The sequence below is a fragment of the Cervus canadensis genome, chromosome 17 (assembly GCF_019320065.1).
Source record: "Cervus canadensis isolate Bull #8, Minnesota chromosome 17, ASM1932006v1, whole genome shotgun sequence".
Classification (NCBI taxonomy): domain Eukaryota; kingdom Metazoa; phylum Chordata; class Mammalia; order Artiodactyla; family Cervidae; genus Cervus; species Cervus canadensis.
This window is the reverse complement of record NC_057402.1, coordinates 7224000-7240369: the sequence shown is the minus strand read 5'-3', so window position 1 is coordinate 7240369 and position 16370 is coordinate 7224000. Positions and strand designations below refer to the sequence as shown.

Sequence of the window (16370 nt, the reverse complement as noted above, 5' to 3'; positions counted from 1 at the left end):
GAGCCGTGTGGCTGAGGGTAGCCTGAGCTTCTGTCCTCCCGCCAGGTGACTGCAGGGCCGGGGCCCGAGCTCATCCGTCCCCGGCCACAGGGCTCCTCGCCCGTCTACGAGTGCGTGACGGAGGGTGCCGGCTTCAGACTCCCGGTAAGCCCCCTGGACGGACACGCGCAGGCGGAGGGCGGGCTCAGCGGGGAGAGGCACAGGCGGCCACCCCGCCTCCGGGTCGCCCCGCGTGAACAGCTGTGTCCGCTCTGGCTCCTCTGCCCTTGCCCCGGGGCCCTCCCTTCAGCCAGCCAAGACTGGGAGGGAGAGCACACGTGTGCAGCTGGGGAAGAGACCTCACGCCCCCGTGTGCGGTGGGGCGTGGGACATGTGCACGCACGCGGCTCTCTGGCGAGGAGACACAGACAGGGTCTCTGCGGCCACCTCTGGAGATGACCGTGGAAGGCCAGCAGCGGCGCGTTCCCGACAAGGCCTCCATCTGGCGCTGCTTCCTTTCTGTCCCCTCTACCTGTGGACGTGGGGGCTGGGCCCCGTGGGAAGCGTTGAGGCCAGAGCCGCCTTCCCCCTGGAGGAGCCTGGCTCCGCTTGCACACGGCCGCACCCTGCAGGTTCTAGGCAGGTTCGGGCGTCTGGGCCTCCCCGAGTGCCTCCTGTCCCCTGGGCTGGGGCAGGGTCGGTCACCCCGCTGTTTGTTGCTGCTGCAGGAAGACGCGCCGAGGAGGCGGAGGTCCTGGTGGAAGCGGGACTCAGGGGACTCGCGGACGCTTTCCAGGATGAGCCACCTGGAGGTGGGCATGCGGCGAGTGGACCTCAGGGTGGGTGTGGGCCGGTCCCTGGCAGGGCCTCCAGCCGGGAGGCCAGGGCCAGAGCGAGATGTCGAGGAGCAGGACAGCTGGCAGGGTGCCCCCGTGCTTTGGGGAAGGGTGTGCACCTCCTTCATCAGGCCAGGGGGCGGGGCTCTGGGACGCTGGGCCAGGCCTCCCAAGACTCAGGAGGAAGGGCCCAGACCACTGACCAGGTGGACCCAGGTGCCCAGACCTCAGTGTTCCCACCTGTGCAGTGGGTCTGGCCACTGCCTGTTGCATCCAAGACCACAGGAGGGGCTGGGTTCTGTGGGCTCCTGGGTAGCCAGGCACACCGCCGCCTGGCAGCCTGTTCTGTCACTGACAGTACTTTCCTCAAGGCCAGCAATTCCAGTGCTGTCCCAGACCCCGAGGATCTGTCATGTCCGAGCTCAGGCCACTCATGCCGTTTTTGGCATTCTCCCAGGCATTGTACAGGAGGCGGTGATCAAAACCATCCCCAAAAAAGAAACACAAAAAGGCAACATGGTTGTCTGAGGAGGCCTTACAAATAGCTGAGAAAAGAAGAGACGCTAAAGGCAAAGGAGAAAAGGAAAGATATACCCATCTGAATGCAGAGTTCCAAAGAATAGCCAGGAGAGATAAGAAAGCCTTTTTAAGTGAGCAATGCAAAGAAATAGAGGAAAGCAATAGAATGGGAAAGACTAGAGATCTCTTTAAGAAAGTTAGATACCAAGGGAATATTTTATGCCAAGATGGGCACAATGAAGGACAAAAACAGTATGGACCTAACAGAAGCAGAGGATATTAAGAAGAGGTGGCAAGAATACGCAGAAGAACTATACAAAAAAGACCTTAAAGGTCCAGATAATGACTATGGTGTGATCACTCACCTAGAGCCAGACATCCTGGAGTGTGAAGGCAACTGGGCCTTAGGAAGCATTACTATGAGCAAACTAGTGGAGGTGATGGAATTCCAGTTGAGCTATTTTAAATCCTGAAAGATGATGCTGTGAAAGTGCTGCTCTCAATATGCCAGCAAATTTGGAAAACTCAGCAGTGGCCACAGGACTGGAAAAGGTCAGTTTTCATTCCAATCCCAAAGAAAGGCAATGCCAAAGAGTGTTCAAACTACCGCACAATTGCACTCATCTCACACGCTAGCAAAGTAATGCTCAAAATTCTCCAAGCCAGGCTTCAACAGTATGAGAACTGAGAATTTCCAGATGTTCAAGCTGGATTTAGAAAAGGCAGAGTAACCAGAGTTCAAATTGTCAACATCTGTTGGATCATTGATAAAGGACGAGAGTTCCAGAAAAACATCTATTTCTGCCTTATTGACGATGCCAAAGCCTTTAACTGTGTGGATCACAACAAACTGTGGAAAAATTTTAAAGAGATGGGAATACCAGACCATCTTATGTGCCTCCTGAGAAACCTGTATGCAGGTCAAGAAGCAACAGTTAGAACCAGACATGGAATTATGAACTGGTTTCAAATTGGGAAAGGAGTATATCAAGGCTGTATATTGTCACCCTGCTTATTTAACTTATATGCAGAGTACATCATGTGAAATGTCGGGCTGGATGAAGCACAAGTTGGAATCTAGATTGTGGGGAGAAATATCAATAATCTCAGATATACAGATGACGCCATCCTAATGGCAGAAAGTGAAGAAGAACTAAAGAGCCTCTTGACGAAAGTGAAAGAGGAGAGTGAAAAAGCTGGCTTAAAACAATGTTCATGACAAATGACTTCATGACAAATAGATGGGGAAACAATGGAAACAGTGAGAGACTTTATTTTCTTGGGCTCCAAAATCACTGCAGATGGTGCCTGCAGCCATGAAATTAAAAGACGCTTGCTCCTTGGAAGAAAAGCTATGACCAACCTAGACAGCTTATTAAAAAGCAGAGATGTTACTTTGCTGGCAAAAGTCTGTGGAGTCAAAGCTGTGGTTTTTCCAGTAGTCATGTACAAATGTGAGAGTTGGCCCATAAAGAAGGCTGAGCACTGAAGAATTGATGCTTTTGAACTGTGGTGTTGGAGAAGACTCTTGAGAGTCCCTTGGACTGCAAGGAGATCCAACCAATCAATCCTAAAGGAAATCAGTCCTGAATATTCATTGGAAGGACTGATGCTGAAGCTGAAACTCCAACACTTTGGCCACCTAATGTGAGAACTGACTCATTTGAAAAGACCCTGATGCTGGGAAAGACTGAAGGCAGGAGGAGAAGGGGACGACAGAGGATGACCTGGCTGGATGGCATCACCGACTCAACGGACATGAGTTTGAGCACTCTCTGGGAGGTGGTGAAGGACAGGGAGGCCTGGCGTGCTGCAGTCCGTGGGGTCTCAAAGAGTCGGACACGACTGAGCTATTGAACAGCAGCAACAAATGACCCTCCTTGGTACCAGCTGAGCATCACCTTGTAAGTGATCGGTACTGGGAGTGAGGGTGATGATGAACCAGGAGCCCGTGGAGAAAGGCCTGGCACACACGCGTGAAGCCTCTTCCTCTGCTCAGCAGCCCTGCTGGGCCTGGACGGCCGGGGCAGGGTGCTCCTGAGTCCTGGCCAGTGGGGTCAGGGACCAGGGGAGGCTGCTGTCAGCAGAGGTGGCAGCCGCTGGCCTCCCCCAGAGCCAGACACTGTGGCCCAGGTCCAGCTGCCCGTTGAGAGGGCTCTGGGGTCCCAGGCTTCAGGGGAGGCAGCCCCCAGCACCTACACCCGTGGTGGGACAGGCGCGTGCTCACCAAGGCCCTGCTGGGCTTTTGCTCAGTCCACACAGGATGGGACAGAAGTGACACTGAAGACGGAGGTGGAGGCTGGAGCCAGCGGCTACAGCGTCACGGGCGGTGGGGACCAGGGGATCTTTGTCAAGCAAGTGCTGAAGGACTCGTCAGCGGCCAAGATCTTCAGCCTGAGAGAAGGTGCCACGGGCCCGTCCCCAGTGCCCCATGGTCCCTGGAGGGGGAGGGGGACGGGCCCCAGTGGGCGCAGGGTGGCTCCCTGGAGACCTCTCAGCTGCATGCAGGCTGGGGTCACTCTCTGTGCTGAGTTCTCTGCCTGGAAATGAGGGGCTCCTATCCACCCAGGGCTCAGTAAATGGAAGGGGCGGGCAGCCTTCCACTCACACCCGCTGTGGGCCCCTCCCATGAGGCCAGGGGCACTAAGGCACCAGGTCGTCTGTCTTTGTCCAGGGGATCAACTGCTCAGCGCAACCATATTCTTCGACAACATTAAATATGAAGATGCTCTCAAAATCCTTCAGTACTCAGAGCCCTACAAGGTTCAGTTCAAACTCAGACGGAAGCTTCCTGCCGGCGTGACCGAGGAGGGCGCAGCCGGCAGTGCTGAGCCTGGCCCGAGGGCCGGCGAGGAGCAGGTGAGCGCCCTGGCCCACGGGGCTCTGCCCTGCTGGCTCCTCCCCGCCCCTTCCAGTCCCCGGAGCCCAGGGATTCCGCCTCCCTGTTTGGGGTCAACAGGTTCGCTCTCCCTGTTCCAGGACCAGGATGTCGCCGATGGCTGCACAGAGACCCCCACGAAGATGCCGCAAGGGGACGGAGACCAGCAGAGGCTCCTCCCCGCGGCCAGGGAGGGCAGGGGCCGGCGTGCCCAGCGGGAGCGGCTTTCCTGGCCCAAGTTCCAAGCCTTGAAGAGCAAGCGAGGGCCCCGGAGGTCGCACAGCTCCTCAGAGGCCTACGAGCGGGGTCGGGGGCCCGACCTGTCACCCACCAGCACAGACACAGAGGCCCCGCTCCCCACGGAGGAGGAGCCGGGCAGCCAGTGGAGGAGACGGTTCCCCAGCCTGAGGTTCAGGATGGGCCCCGGGAAGGGCCCGTCGGGCAGGGGCGACCGCAGCGGGGTAGGCCCAGCTGAGCTGCTGGAGGAGGCAGGGCCCTCGGAGGCCGAACAAGAGGCCATCAGGGCGGCCGGACGTGGCGAGAGAGAGGATGTGAGAGCAGGACTGCCCGAGGAGGCTGAGGCCCCCACAGAGCCCGCTCTGCCTGGCGAGGGACCCACAGGCGACGGGGCGGGCCCCGCACCCAGACTGCGAAGGAAGAAAGCCCAGGCCACAGCCCCGGAGGAGACTCCAGCGGAGGGCCAAACAGAGGCGGGGACAGCCCTGGCCCAGACCACAGGGGGAGCCATGGAGGACACCCAGGGACCACTGGTGGGCACTGCCAGGCTGTCTCTGCAGGGCTCCGCAGATCAGGGCAGCTACCGGAATGGCCAACCAGAATTCCGCATCCGCATACCCAGCCTAAAGACACCCAAGTTCAGAGTTGCCAAAGAAACAGTACCGGAATATGCGGAGGGCACGGCCCCGGTGCGCTGGGGACCCTGGTGGACACAGGTCTCTGCTGACGACGCCAGGGCCACGGTGGAGGGCGAAGGTGACACAGACTCAGAGACGATGAGAAGAACACCAACAGAGCAGACAAAACCGGACGGAGAAGGAGAGGAGGAGGCGGTGGAGGAGACGGCGGAAGAGAGCAGGGAACGGGACCAGGAATCGGAGCAGATGGAGGGAAAGACAAGAATATTGAAGTTCAAGCTGCCCTCATTCGGGTGGTCACCAGCGGAGAGCAGAGGAGTCAAAACGACACTAATTCAGGAAACAGAAAAACAAAAACAAACCACGGAAACACCAGGAACAACAGAAACTGAGAGAAAGGGGAAAGACGGACAAGACAGAGACGGCAGGTTCAAAATGCCCAAGTTCAAGATGCCGTCCTTCGGCGTGTCGGCGCCCAGCAAGGCCATCGAGGCCGCCGTGGACGTGTCCCTGCCCAAGGCCCAGGCCGAGGTGACCGCGCCCTCGGTGCAGGCCGACGTCAAGACCAGTGAGGTCCGCGTGGAGCTGCCCTCGGCCGAGCTGGAGGTCAAGGCCGCCGAGGTGGGCGTCAAGCTGCCGGAGGCCCACCTGCCCGAAGCCGAGCTCAAGGAAGGGGCGGCGGGGGTCGGAATCAAGGCCCACCTGCCCAAGGTGCAGATGCCCAGCGTCAAGCTGCCCAAGGTGGACATCAAGGCCCCGCAGGTGGACATCAAGGGGCCCAAGCTGGACCTGAAGGGCGCCAAGGCCGAGGTGGCCGCCCCCGACGTGGAGGTGTCGCTGCCCAGCGTGGAGGTGGACACCCAGGCCCCGGGCGCCAAGCTGGAGGGCGACCTGGCCCTGGGGGACAAGGAGGTGGCCGCCAGAGACAGCAAGTTCAAAATGCCCAAGTTCAAGATGCCGTCCTTCGGCGTGTCGGCGCCCAGCAAGGCCATCGAGGCCGCCGTGGACGTGTCCCTGCCCAAGGCCCAGGCCGAGGTGACCGCGCCCTCGGTGCAGGCCGACGTCAAGACCAGTGAGGTCCGCGTGGAGCTGCCCTCGGCCGAGCTGGAGGTCAAGGCCGCCGAGGTGGGCGTCAAGCTGCCGGAGGCCCACCTGCCCGAAGCCGAGCTCAAGGAAGGGGCGGCGGGGGGCGGAATCAAGGCCCACCTGCCCAAGGTGCAGATGCCCAGCGTCAAGCTGCCCAAGGTGGACATCAAGGCCCCGCAGGTGGACATCAAGGGGCCCAAGCTGGACCTGAAGGGCGCCAAGGCCGAGGTGACCGCCCCCGACGTGGAGGTGTCGCTGCCCAGCGTGGAGGTGGACACCCAGGCCCCGGGCGCCAAGCTGGAGGGCGACCTGGCCCTGGGGGACAAGGAGGTGGCCGCCAGAGACAGCAAGTTCAAAATGCCCAAGTTCAAGATGCCGTCCTTCGGCGTGTCGGCGCCCAGCAAGGCCATCGAGGCCGCCGTGGACGTGTCCCTGCCCAAGGCCCAGGCCGAGGTGACCGCGCCCTCGGTGCAGGCCGACGTCAAGACCAGTGAGGTCCGCGTGGAGCTGCCCTCGGCCGAGCTGGAGGTCAAGGCCGCCGAGGTGGGCGTCAAGCTGCCGGAGGCCCACCTGCCCGAAGCCGAGCTCAAGGAAGGGGCGGCGGGGGCCGGACTCAAGGCCCACCTGCCCAAGGTGCAGATGCCCAGCGTCAAGCTGCCCAAGGTGGACATCAAGGCCCCGCAGGTGGACATCAAGGGGCCCAAGCTGGACCTGAAGGGCGCCAAGGCCGGGGTGGCCGCCCCCGACGTGGAGGTGTCGCTGCCCAGCGTGGAGGTGGACACCCAGGCCCCGGGCGCCAAGCTGGAGGGCGACCTGGCCCTGGGGGACAAGGAGGTGGCCGCCAGAGACAGCAAGTTCAAAATGCCCAAGTTCAAGATGCCGTCCTTCGGCGTGTCGGCGCCCAGCAAGGCCATCGAGGCCGCCGTGGACGTGTCCCTGCCCAAGGCCCAGGCCGAGGTGACCGCGCCCTCGGTGCAGGCCGACGTCAAGACCAGTGAGGTCCGCGTGGAGCTGCCCTCGGCCGAGCTGGAGGTCAAGGCCGCCGAGGTGGGCGTCAAGCTGCCGGAGGCCCACCTGCCCGAAGCCGAGCTCAAGGAAGGGGCGGCGGGGGTCGGAATCAAGGCCCACCTGCCCAAGGTGCAGATGCCCAGCGTCAAGCTGCCCAAGGTGGACATCAAGGCCCCGCAGGTGGACATCAAGGGGCCCAAGCTGGACCTGAAGGGCGCCAAGGCCGAGGTGGCCGCCCCCGACGTGGAGGTGTCGCTGCCCAGCGTGGAGGTGGACACCCAGGCCCCGGGCGCCAAGCTGGAGGGCGACCTGGCCCTGGGGGACAAGGAGGTGGCCGCCAGAGACAGCAAGTTCAAAATGCCCAAGTTCAAGATGCCGTCCTTCGGCGTGTCGGCGCCCAGCAAGGCCATCGAGGCCGCCGTGGACGTGTCCCTGCCCAAGGCCCAGGCCGAGGTGACCGCGCCCTCGGTGCAGGCCGACGTCAAGACCAGTGAGGTCCGCGTGGAGCTGCCCTCGGCCGAGCTGGAGGTCAAGGCCGCCGAGGTGGGCGTCAAGCTGCCGGAGGCCCACCTGCCCGAAGCCGAGCTCAAGGAAGGGGCGGCGGGGGCCGGACTCAAGGCCCACCTGCCCAAGGTGCAGATGCCCAGCGTCAAGCTGCCCAAGGTGGACATCAAGGCCCCGCAGGTGGACATCAAGGGGCCCAAGCTGGACCTGAAGGGCGCCAAGGCCGGGGTGGCCGCCCCCGACGTGGAGGTGTCGCTGCCCAGCGTGGAGGTGGACACCCAGGCCCCGGGCGCCAAGCTGGAGGGCGACCTGGCCCTGGGGGACAAGGAGGTGGCCGCCAGAGACAGCAAGTTCAAAATGCCCAAGTTCAAGATGCCGTCCTTCGGCGTGTCGGCGCCCAGCAAGGCCATCGAGGCCGCCGTGGACGTGTCCCTGCCCAAGGCCCAGGCCGAGGTGACCGCGCCCTCGGTGCAGGCCGACGTCAAGACCAGTGAGGTCCGCGTGGAGCTGCCCTCGGCCGAGCTGGAGGTCAAGGCCGCCGAGGTGGGCGTCAAGCTGCCGGAGGCCCACCTGCCCGAAGCCGAGCTCAAGGAAGGGGCGGCGGGGGTCGGAATCAAGGCCCACCTGCCCAAGGTGCAGATGCCCAGCGTCAAGCTGCCCAAGGTGGACATCAAGGCCCCGCAGGTGGACATCAAGGGGCCCAAGCTGGACCTGAAGGGCGCCAAGGCCGAGGTGGCCGCCCCCGACGTGGAGGTGTCGCTGCCCAGCGTGGAGGTGGACACCCAGGCCCCGGGCGCCAAGCTGGAGGGCGACCTGGCCCTGGGGGACAAGGAGGTGGCCGCCAGAGACAGCAAGTTCAAAATGCCCAAGTTCAAGATGCCGTCCTTCGGCGTGTCGGCGCCCAGCAAGGCCATCGAGGCCGCCGTGGACGTGTCCCTGCCCAAGGCCCAGGCCGAGGTGACCGCGCCCTCGGTGCAGGCCGACGTCAAGACCAGTGAGGTCCGCGTGGAGCTGCCCTCGGCCGAGCTGGAGGTCAAGGCCGCCGAGGTGGGCGTCAAGCTGCCGGAGGCCCACCTGCCCGAAGCCGAGCTCAAGGAAGGGGCGGCGGGGGTCGGAATCAAGGCCCACCTGCCCAAGGTGCAGATGCCCAGCGTCAAGCTGCCCAAGGTGGACATCAAGGCCCCGCAGGTGGACATCAAGGGGCCCAAGCTGGACCTGAAGGGCGCCAAGGCCGAGGTGGCCGCCCCCGACGTGGAGGTGTCGCTGCCCAGCGTGGAGGTGGACACCCAGGCCCCGGGCGCCAAGCTGGAGGGCGACCTGGCCCTGGGGGACAAGGAGGTGGCCGCCAGAGACAGCAAGTTCAAAATGCCCAAGTTTCAAGATGCCGTCCTTCGGCGTGTCGGCGCCCAGCAAGGCCATCGAGGCCGCCGTGGACGTGTCCCTGCCCAAGGCCCAGGCCGAGGTGACCGCGCCCTCGGTGCAGGCCGACGTCAAGACCAGTGAGGTCCGCGTGGAGCTGCCCTCGGCCGAGCTGGAGGTCAAGGCCGCCGAGGTGGGCGTCAAGCTGCCGGAGGCCCACCTGCCCGAAGCCGAGCTCAAGGAAGGGGCGGCGGGGGTCGGAATCAAGGCCCACCTGCCCAAGGTGCAGATGCCCAGCGTCAAGCTGCCCAAGGTGGACATCAAGGCCCCGCAGGTGGACATCAAGGGGCCCAAGCTGGACCTGAAGGGCGCCAAGGCCGAGGTGGCCGCCCCCGACGTGGAGGTGTCGCTGCCCAGCGTGGAGGTGGACACCCAGGCCCCGGGCGCCAAGCTGGAGGGCGACCTGGCCCTGGGGGACAAGGAGGTGGCCGCCAGAGACAGCAAGTTCAAAATGCCCAAGTTCAAGATGCCGTCCTTCGGCGTGTCGGCGCCCAGCAAGGCCATCGAGGCCGCCGTGGACGTGTCCCTGCCCAAGGCCCAGGCCGAGGTGACCGCGCCCTCGGTGCAGGCCGACGTCAAGACCAGTGAGGTCCGCGTGGAGCTGCCCTCGGCCGAGCTGGAGGTCAAGGCCGCCGAGGTGGGCGTCAAGCTGCCGGAGGCCCACCTGCCCGAAGCCGAGCTCAAGGAAGGGGCGGCGGGGGTCGGAATCAAGGCCCACCTGCCCAAGGTGCAGATGCCCAGCGTCAAGCTGCCCAAGGTGGACATCAAGGCCCCGCAGGTGGACATCAAGGGGCCCAAGCTGGACCTGAAGGGCGCCAAGGCCGAGGTGGCCGCCCCCGACGTGGAGGTGTCGCTGCCCAGCGTGGAGGTGGACACCCAGGCCCCGGGCGCCAAGCTGGAGGGCGACCTGGCCCTGGGGGACAAGGAGGTGGCCGCCAGAGACAGCAAGTTCAAAATGCCCAAGTTCAAGATGCCGTCCTTCGGCGTGTCGGCGCCCAGCAAGGCCATCGAGGCCGCCGTGGACGTGTCCCTGCCCAAGGCCCAGGCCGAGGTGACCGCGCCCTCGGTGCAGGCCGACGTCAAGACCAGTGAGGTCCGCGTGGAGCTGCCCTCGGCCGAGCTGGAGGTCAAGGCCGCCGAGGTGGGCGTCAAGCTGCCGGAGGCCCACCTGCCCGAAGCCGAGCTCAAGGAAGGGGCGGCGGGGGCCGGACTCAAGGCCCACCTGCCCAAGGTGCAGATGCCCAGCGTCAAGCTGCCCAAGGTGGACATCAAGGGGCCCAAGCTGGACCTGAAGGGCGCCAAGGCCGAGGTGGCCGCCCCCGACGTGGAGGTGTCGCTGCCCAGCATGGAGGTGGACACCCAGGCCCCGGGCGCCAAGCTGGAGGGTGACCGGGCCCCTGGGTACAAGGACGTGGCCGCCAGAGAGCATACCTTCACAACCGAAGACGATGTAAAAATCCACGTACGAAAATCCCATTTTAAGTTTCCGAAGTTGTTTTCTTCATCAGGGAAATCTTTCATAAGTTCTCCCGTGATTGATGGTGATCCTCACGTTTCTCTGCTGCCAAGTGCTTCTGGTGTGGATTCTACCTTCCCAGATGTTACTAGTCATAAACCGTCTCTGCCGCGTCCCCACCTGGGTTGGCCTGGTGTGTCCTCAGGTAGCCTTGATGTCAGCCATTCTCACGCTGAGTCCTCGTCTATCTCTCTGGAGCCCGTCACTCTCACCAAGTACCAAGTGACTGCTCCCGACGCTGCACAGTTCCCTTCAGAAATCCCTTCGTATTCCCAGGAGGATAGAGAAAGTCCTGCCGCTTTGTCCCCCGACGAGCACGTTCCGTGCCCACCTGATCGTCCTGCCAGCCCTCTGGACCCGCTATTTCTTGCATCTTATGGTCGGGTGACCTTTCCCAAGTTTCACCGACCAAAGTTCGGGTTTTCTAGCCCAGAAGCAGTAGGTCCTGCGGTGGAGGCTGGGGCCGCGGAGACCTCCCCTGCCCTGTGCCCTCCCAGCGAGGCTCAGGGCCTGGGCTCTGCACACGGCCTGCCCCTGGGAGACGGTCGCCAAGGGCACGCACCTGGGGACGTCACAGCCAGCCAGCCTCACCGCGAGGGGACGGCCCAGTCAGCAGGAGACCCCTTCCAGCAGTCATGCAGAGCCGCAGGTGCGGACGCCCCGACGGAGGAGAGCACACCCGCTCAGGGGGGCTGGTTCAGGATGCCCGCCCTCCACCTGCCCAGCATCCGGCGCCCCGCCAGGGCGAAGGGGGTGCCCGGGGTGCAGAGTCCCCCGCCTGCTGCCCATTCACCAGGGGAAGAAGGGCCAGCTCCTGTCAAGGCTCAGGGGCCTCCAGAGTTAGAGGTGGAGGTGCCTGAGCCTCTGGAGGCAGCTGAGAAGAGCGCATCGTGTGTGGGCGTGCTAGAGATAAACCTGGATGGCAGAGGCCCAACGCCGCACCCGCCTCCTCCGGGGGCATCTCCTGTGGGCCTGTCCACTTCCAAAGCCAGGGTCCGCCCGGGCGAAGGTTCCCTTCCGCTTCGGGTGCCCAGCGGGGCACTTCTGGAAACGAAAGCTCCTCCTGCTGGGCCTGCAGGCCTGGACCTCGCTGGGGGAGAGGGGAGGGAGGAGAAATGGTCCTCCCAGCCCGAAGGCCCTGTTAAACTGAAGGTGTCCAGGACCGACGGGCCGTCCCAGGTTTCCGTGGTCAGCGTGGGTCAGCCCTGGGAGGGCTCCGTGTTAACTGTCAGACTGCCCAGGCTGAGCATGCCGAGGTTTGCCTTCCCTGACCCTGGCTCGGAGGCCGACGTCTTCATCCCCACCGTGCGGGAGGTGCAGTGCGCTGGGAGCAGCCTGGGCGACGCCTTGCGCACGGAGAGCCCGGGAGCCTGGGGCGCCAGCATCCTGAAGGCCGGCGCTGGGACCCCCGAGGAGCAGCCCGTGGCCTTTGACCTCTCCCCGGAAGCTTCCAGGGTCCGAGTGCACATTCACGGTGCTCAAGGAGAGGGTCCCGGGGTTGGCGTACATGGCGTGGTGACGGCAGAGCCGGCCGACCTCTCGGGACCCGAGGCTGTTTCCACCCAGATTGTGCGGGAATCAGAGATCCCCACGTCCGAGATCCAAACCGCTTCCTACGGATTTTCATTGCTGAAAGTGAAGATCTCTGAGCCCCCCACACAGGGGAGGGTCCGAGACTCCCGGCCAACGGTGGGCTTGCTGGAGGCTCCTGAAGAAGCCGGCCCCGGAGCAGACCCCGTTTCTGCAGACCTGCAGCCAGACACCGGAGAACCATTTGAAGTGATTGCGTCCAGCATCAGCGTACCCGGAGGCCCAGCACTCACCGCCGACCTGCGCTCTGGCCACGCGGGTGTGGAGAGCTGCTCCGACGAGGAGCCCGCAGAAATCCTCGAACTTCCCCCCGAAGAGGACGGCGAGGAGGCTGCTGCGGGCCTGGCCGAAGGAGACCAGGCTCTGAAAGAGAAGCCGGAAGGTAAGAGGTCTTCTGGTCTGTTCCGATTTTGGCTTCCCAGCATCGGTTTCTCTTCTTCCTCCGAAGAGACACGTGCTGACTCCAAAGATGAAGCCCATGGGCCAGCCCCCGTCCAGACCCCGCCGAGTTCGCAGCCTGAGGCAGAGCCTCCCAAGAAAACCGAGAAGGCGGGCTGGTTCCGATTCCCCAAATTAGGGTTCTCCTCCTCCCCGACCAAGAAAAGCAAGAGCTCAGAGGACGAGGCAGCTCCAGCAGAGCAAAAGCTCCAAGAAGAAGCCGTCACCTTCTTTGACGCCCGCGAGAGCTTCTCCCCTGAAGACAAGGAGGAGGGGGTGCCGGGCGCTGGGGCCATGGTCACGTCCACGGCCAGGACGGAGCTCATCCTGCCGGAGCCGGACCCGGGGGCCCCGGACGAGCCTGCGCCCGTGCCCGCTGCCCAGTGAGGGCGGGAGGAAGTGGAGGCTGCGCCCTGCGCCCCGCCTGTGCACACGAGTGTCCACCGTGACCCCCAGAGCGGAGGACGAAGCGGAGCCAGCTGTGAGCAGAGGGGCCCCCGGCCCCGGCCCTCCCAAAGCGGGGCCCCCAGTGTGCTGCCTCCCAAAGCCTCAGGAGGGGTCCCAGGCTCCTGAGGGTCTTTACTAGACACGTGTTACTAGACCCCTGCCCACGAGCCCCCCGAGGACACTGCTGCTGCTTCCTGGTGAAGGTTATTTCCCTGTTGCCAGCAGAGTCTGCCACAGTCCAGGAGATCGTCTCCCTGCCCGCTTAGAGCTGGCCCACTCTTCAGGGGCCGTCTTGCCGAGGCAAGCCCTGGGATGCTTTGAGTGACGCCTGTGCCGGGCTGGGGGCAGCAGGCCACCGAGTGGTCCAGGCGTCCGTCCGTGAGTGCCCACCAGACGCCCGTGGGCGTCCACTTGCCCTCTCCGGCGTGCGTGGCTCCCAGCCCCTCTGTGCCTGAAGATGGGACCCACTTGGCTGCTTCCTGGACCCCGAACGGGCCATAAATAAAGCGCTGCCCCCCTCCCGTGACGGCTACGAGTGTTCTGTTCTGGGTGGAGCTCATCTCTGCTCCCCCGCACACACCCCCTAACAGCTGCTAGGTTGCTCTGCCGGGCAGAGTCAGGGCGGCTCCCCCAGCGCCTGTCTGCTTGGGGCCTCCTTCCCGCCCGCAGCTCTGAGAGACCGAGGAGGAAGGTGCGGACCCAGGGCTCCACCGTGAGGCAGGGGACAGGCTGCCCTGAACTGGGAGGCCACACCAGGCGAGGGCCATGGGCAGCGCAGGGGCGGCCCAGGGGGTGAAGGGCCCTGGCCCGGAGGCTTCGCTGGGTCCTCAGCCACCACAGCGGCCTGGCTCAGGGCTCCCTGCACCATGGTGGCCGTCCTCGCCAGCCGCCCACGGGAGCAGGACGCAGAACAAGGTCAAGGGAGCGTCCTATAGTCCTTCAGGATCACAACTCTTCCCCATGGCCTTCAGAGGCCCTTTCTGGGCCCTTGAGCATGCAACGCTCCATGGGGGGACCTGGAGCCTGGCCCCCTCCCTGCTGCCCGGGGAACATCCCTGGAGCCTGGGCACCTCTCTGCTGCCCGGGGAATGTCCCTGGAGCCTGGCCCCCTCCCTGCTGCCCGGGGAACATCCCTGGAGCCTGGGCACCTCACTCCTGCCCGGGGAAGGTCCCTGGAGCCTGGGCACCTCCCTGCTGCCCAGGGAAGGTCCCTGGAGCCTGGCCCCCTCCCTGCTGCCTGGGGGAGGTTCCTGGAGCCTGGCCCCCTCCCTGCTGCCCGGGGGAGGTTCCTGGAGACGCCTCCTTCTGCTCCGAGAGGGACAACTGTTGTAAACACTGAGGGCGGTGCGGGGACGCTGCGGGATTCCGGGCCCAGAGGGCCGCCTGCTCCCCTCCCCTGCCCTCCCTCCCGAGGGAAGTCACAACTCCCGTGGAGGTCGGCAAGGAAGGGCCCCCCAGCCAGAGATGTGGAACCCTCTGGAAGCTGGGGAGGGAGGACTCAGTGGGGACTTGGTCTCACAGTCCAGGAGGCTACAGGAGCCTCTCCTGGCCCCGGGGGGAGAAGACGGGGGAGCCCAGCCCCCCGGGGAACACCGTGGTGGGGGGCAGCCTGGCTCGTGGGCTTCATGCCTCTGTGCACACAGTCACGTCTGACTTATCGGGGCCGTGGTGCTGGAGGCCCTGGAGAGCCCTCTGCCGTGCGGGCGGCCTCCGTTCTGACAGCGTGAGAGTGTCGCCTATGCGGTGTGACAGCACCACACACGATGGGTTTGAAACCCCGCGCCTCTGTGCCCCGTCTCTGTGGGTCGGGAGTCCAGGCTCAGCTCAGCCGTGTCCCACGAGGCCCCTGTCTCATCTCCAGATGCAGCCTGCGGAGGAGCCGCCTCACCAGCTCACGGAGCAGCCCCGGTGGTCAGGCCCCTGCCGGCTGGGTGGCTCAGGGCCCCGTTCCTCACCGGCTGGAGGCTGCCCTCGCGTCCTGCCTCGGGCCTGGCTGACGGACAGCTCACAGCACCTTCCTGGTCCCGCAGCGGGGGTCGGCCCCCGGCGAGAGCTGTGAGCACCCCGTACCACTAACCGCCTGTTCATCCCACCCGTTCAAGTGAGGCGGACATGCCCCCCGTCCGGGCAGCGGAGCCGTCCACACACGGGCCTGGGCCCAGGGTCCTCGGGGGCAGGCTCTGTGCCCCACACCCCAGAAGGGGCCCCCAGGCCTCTCGAGCCTCATCACGCTGGGTCTCCCCGGGGGAGAGGGGGTCATGCTTTGGAGCAGGCCTCCACGGCTGGCCACCAGACCTGCCACGTGTAGGGCAGGTCTTGCCCTGGCTGTGGGCCTTTGCTGTCTCCCCATCACGGCCTGGACCGTGGTGGAGCGGCCAGGGGAGCAGAGCAGTCCCAGACTCCACTGCTCCTGGGGCACAGCTGGGGTGGGGCGGCGGGGGGGCGGGCACCGGGGGCAGCTCACACACAGACCAGCTCCCGGACACGCTGGATGCCTGGGAGGCCCGCATGGAGCTGTGGCATCCTCTCCCAACCCCCACGGGTCGACAGCCACCCCGCTGGCTCTCTCTGAGATCACGAGGACTCAGGGCCCAGGGGTGGCAGCTCGGGGTGGACCTGGCGTCCCCTCGATGACTCCCTCAGCTGCCAGGGTCTCTTGGATACTGAACCAGCCCGCAGCTCTAGCCTCAGGCGGCCTGGAGGCATCTGCCAGGGCAAGTGGGCTCTGAAGCCAAGGTCAGAAACCAGGAGGTGGTGAGCTGAGGCTGAGACAGGCCTCTGACCCAGCACTCCTGGCAGAAGGGCAGACGCGCGTCGTCGGGCCAGGATTCCGGTCCCGCCTCTGCAGGCAGGTACGGGCGAGGCCCGGGGAGGATGGGCTCCGTGGGGCTGCATCAGGCTGCAGTCCGCCTGGTGTCACCCTCCGTTCCAGGTCACACCCGGGTCCTCCCGACTACCCACCGGTCCTGGTCGCACGTACCAGGACGGGGGGCCACAGTAGCGAGGCCTCCACAGGCCTGGGCCCCCCGCCTGGGCACAGCCCCACCCGCACAGGGCCCTGTCCCCCGCGTCTTGCTGAACCCGTCCCCTGATCTGTCCCCGGGTTCCTGCGGGCCCAGGACTGCACACCCTCGAGAGTCAGGGGCTCCCACGGTAGACGCCTGGCGTCGCCTCCGTGTGGCCTCATAGACACAGGCCCCTCGCAGGTGGATCGAGGCTGAGCAGAAGCGGGCGCGGCCCACAGCGGACGCACACAAGAGACAGGCACACGTGTA

General features: G+C 64.6%; 1 protein-coding gene across 1 annotated transcript in view; it reads left to right on the top strand.

Annotated features, from left to right (window-relative positions):
- Nucleotides 1–13035, top strand: part of AHNAK2 (AHNAK nucleoprotein 2) — a 32846-nt gene extending 19811 nt beyond the window's left edge. The window contains exons 5-11 of the mRNA XM_043434615.1: nucleotides 46–144; nucleotides 708–791; nucleotides 3588–3738; nucleotides 4009–4193; nucleotides 4314–9083; nucleotides 9136–10566; nucleotides 10819–13035. Coding sequence (XP_043290550.1) covers nucleotides 46–144; nucleotides 708–791; nucleotides 3588–3738; nucleotides 4009–4193; nucleotides 4314–9083; nucleotides 9136–10566; nucleotides 10819–13035 — 8937 coding nt within the window. The remainder of the gene's footprint in view (nucleotides 1–45; nucleotides 145–707; nucleotides 792–3587; nucleotides 3739–4008; nucleotides 4194–4313; nucleotides 9084–9135; nucleotides 10567–10818) is intronic.
- The last annotated feature ends 3335 nt before the right edge of the window (nucleotides 13036–16370 follow it).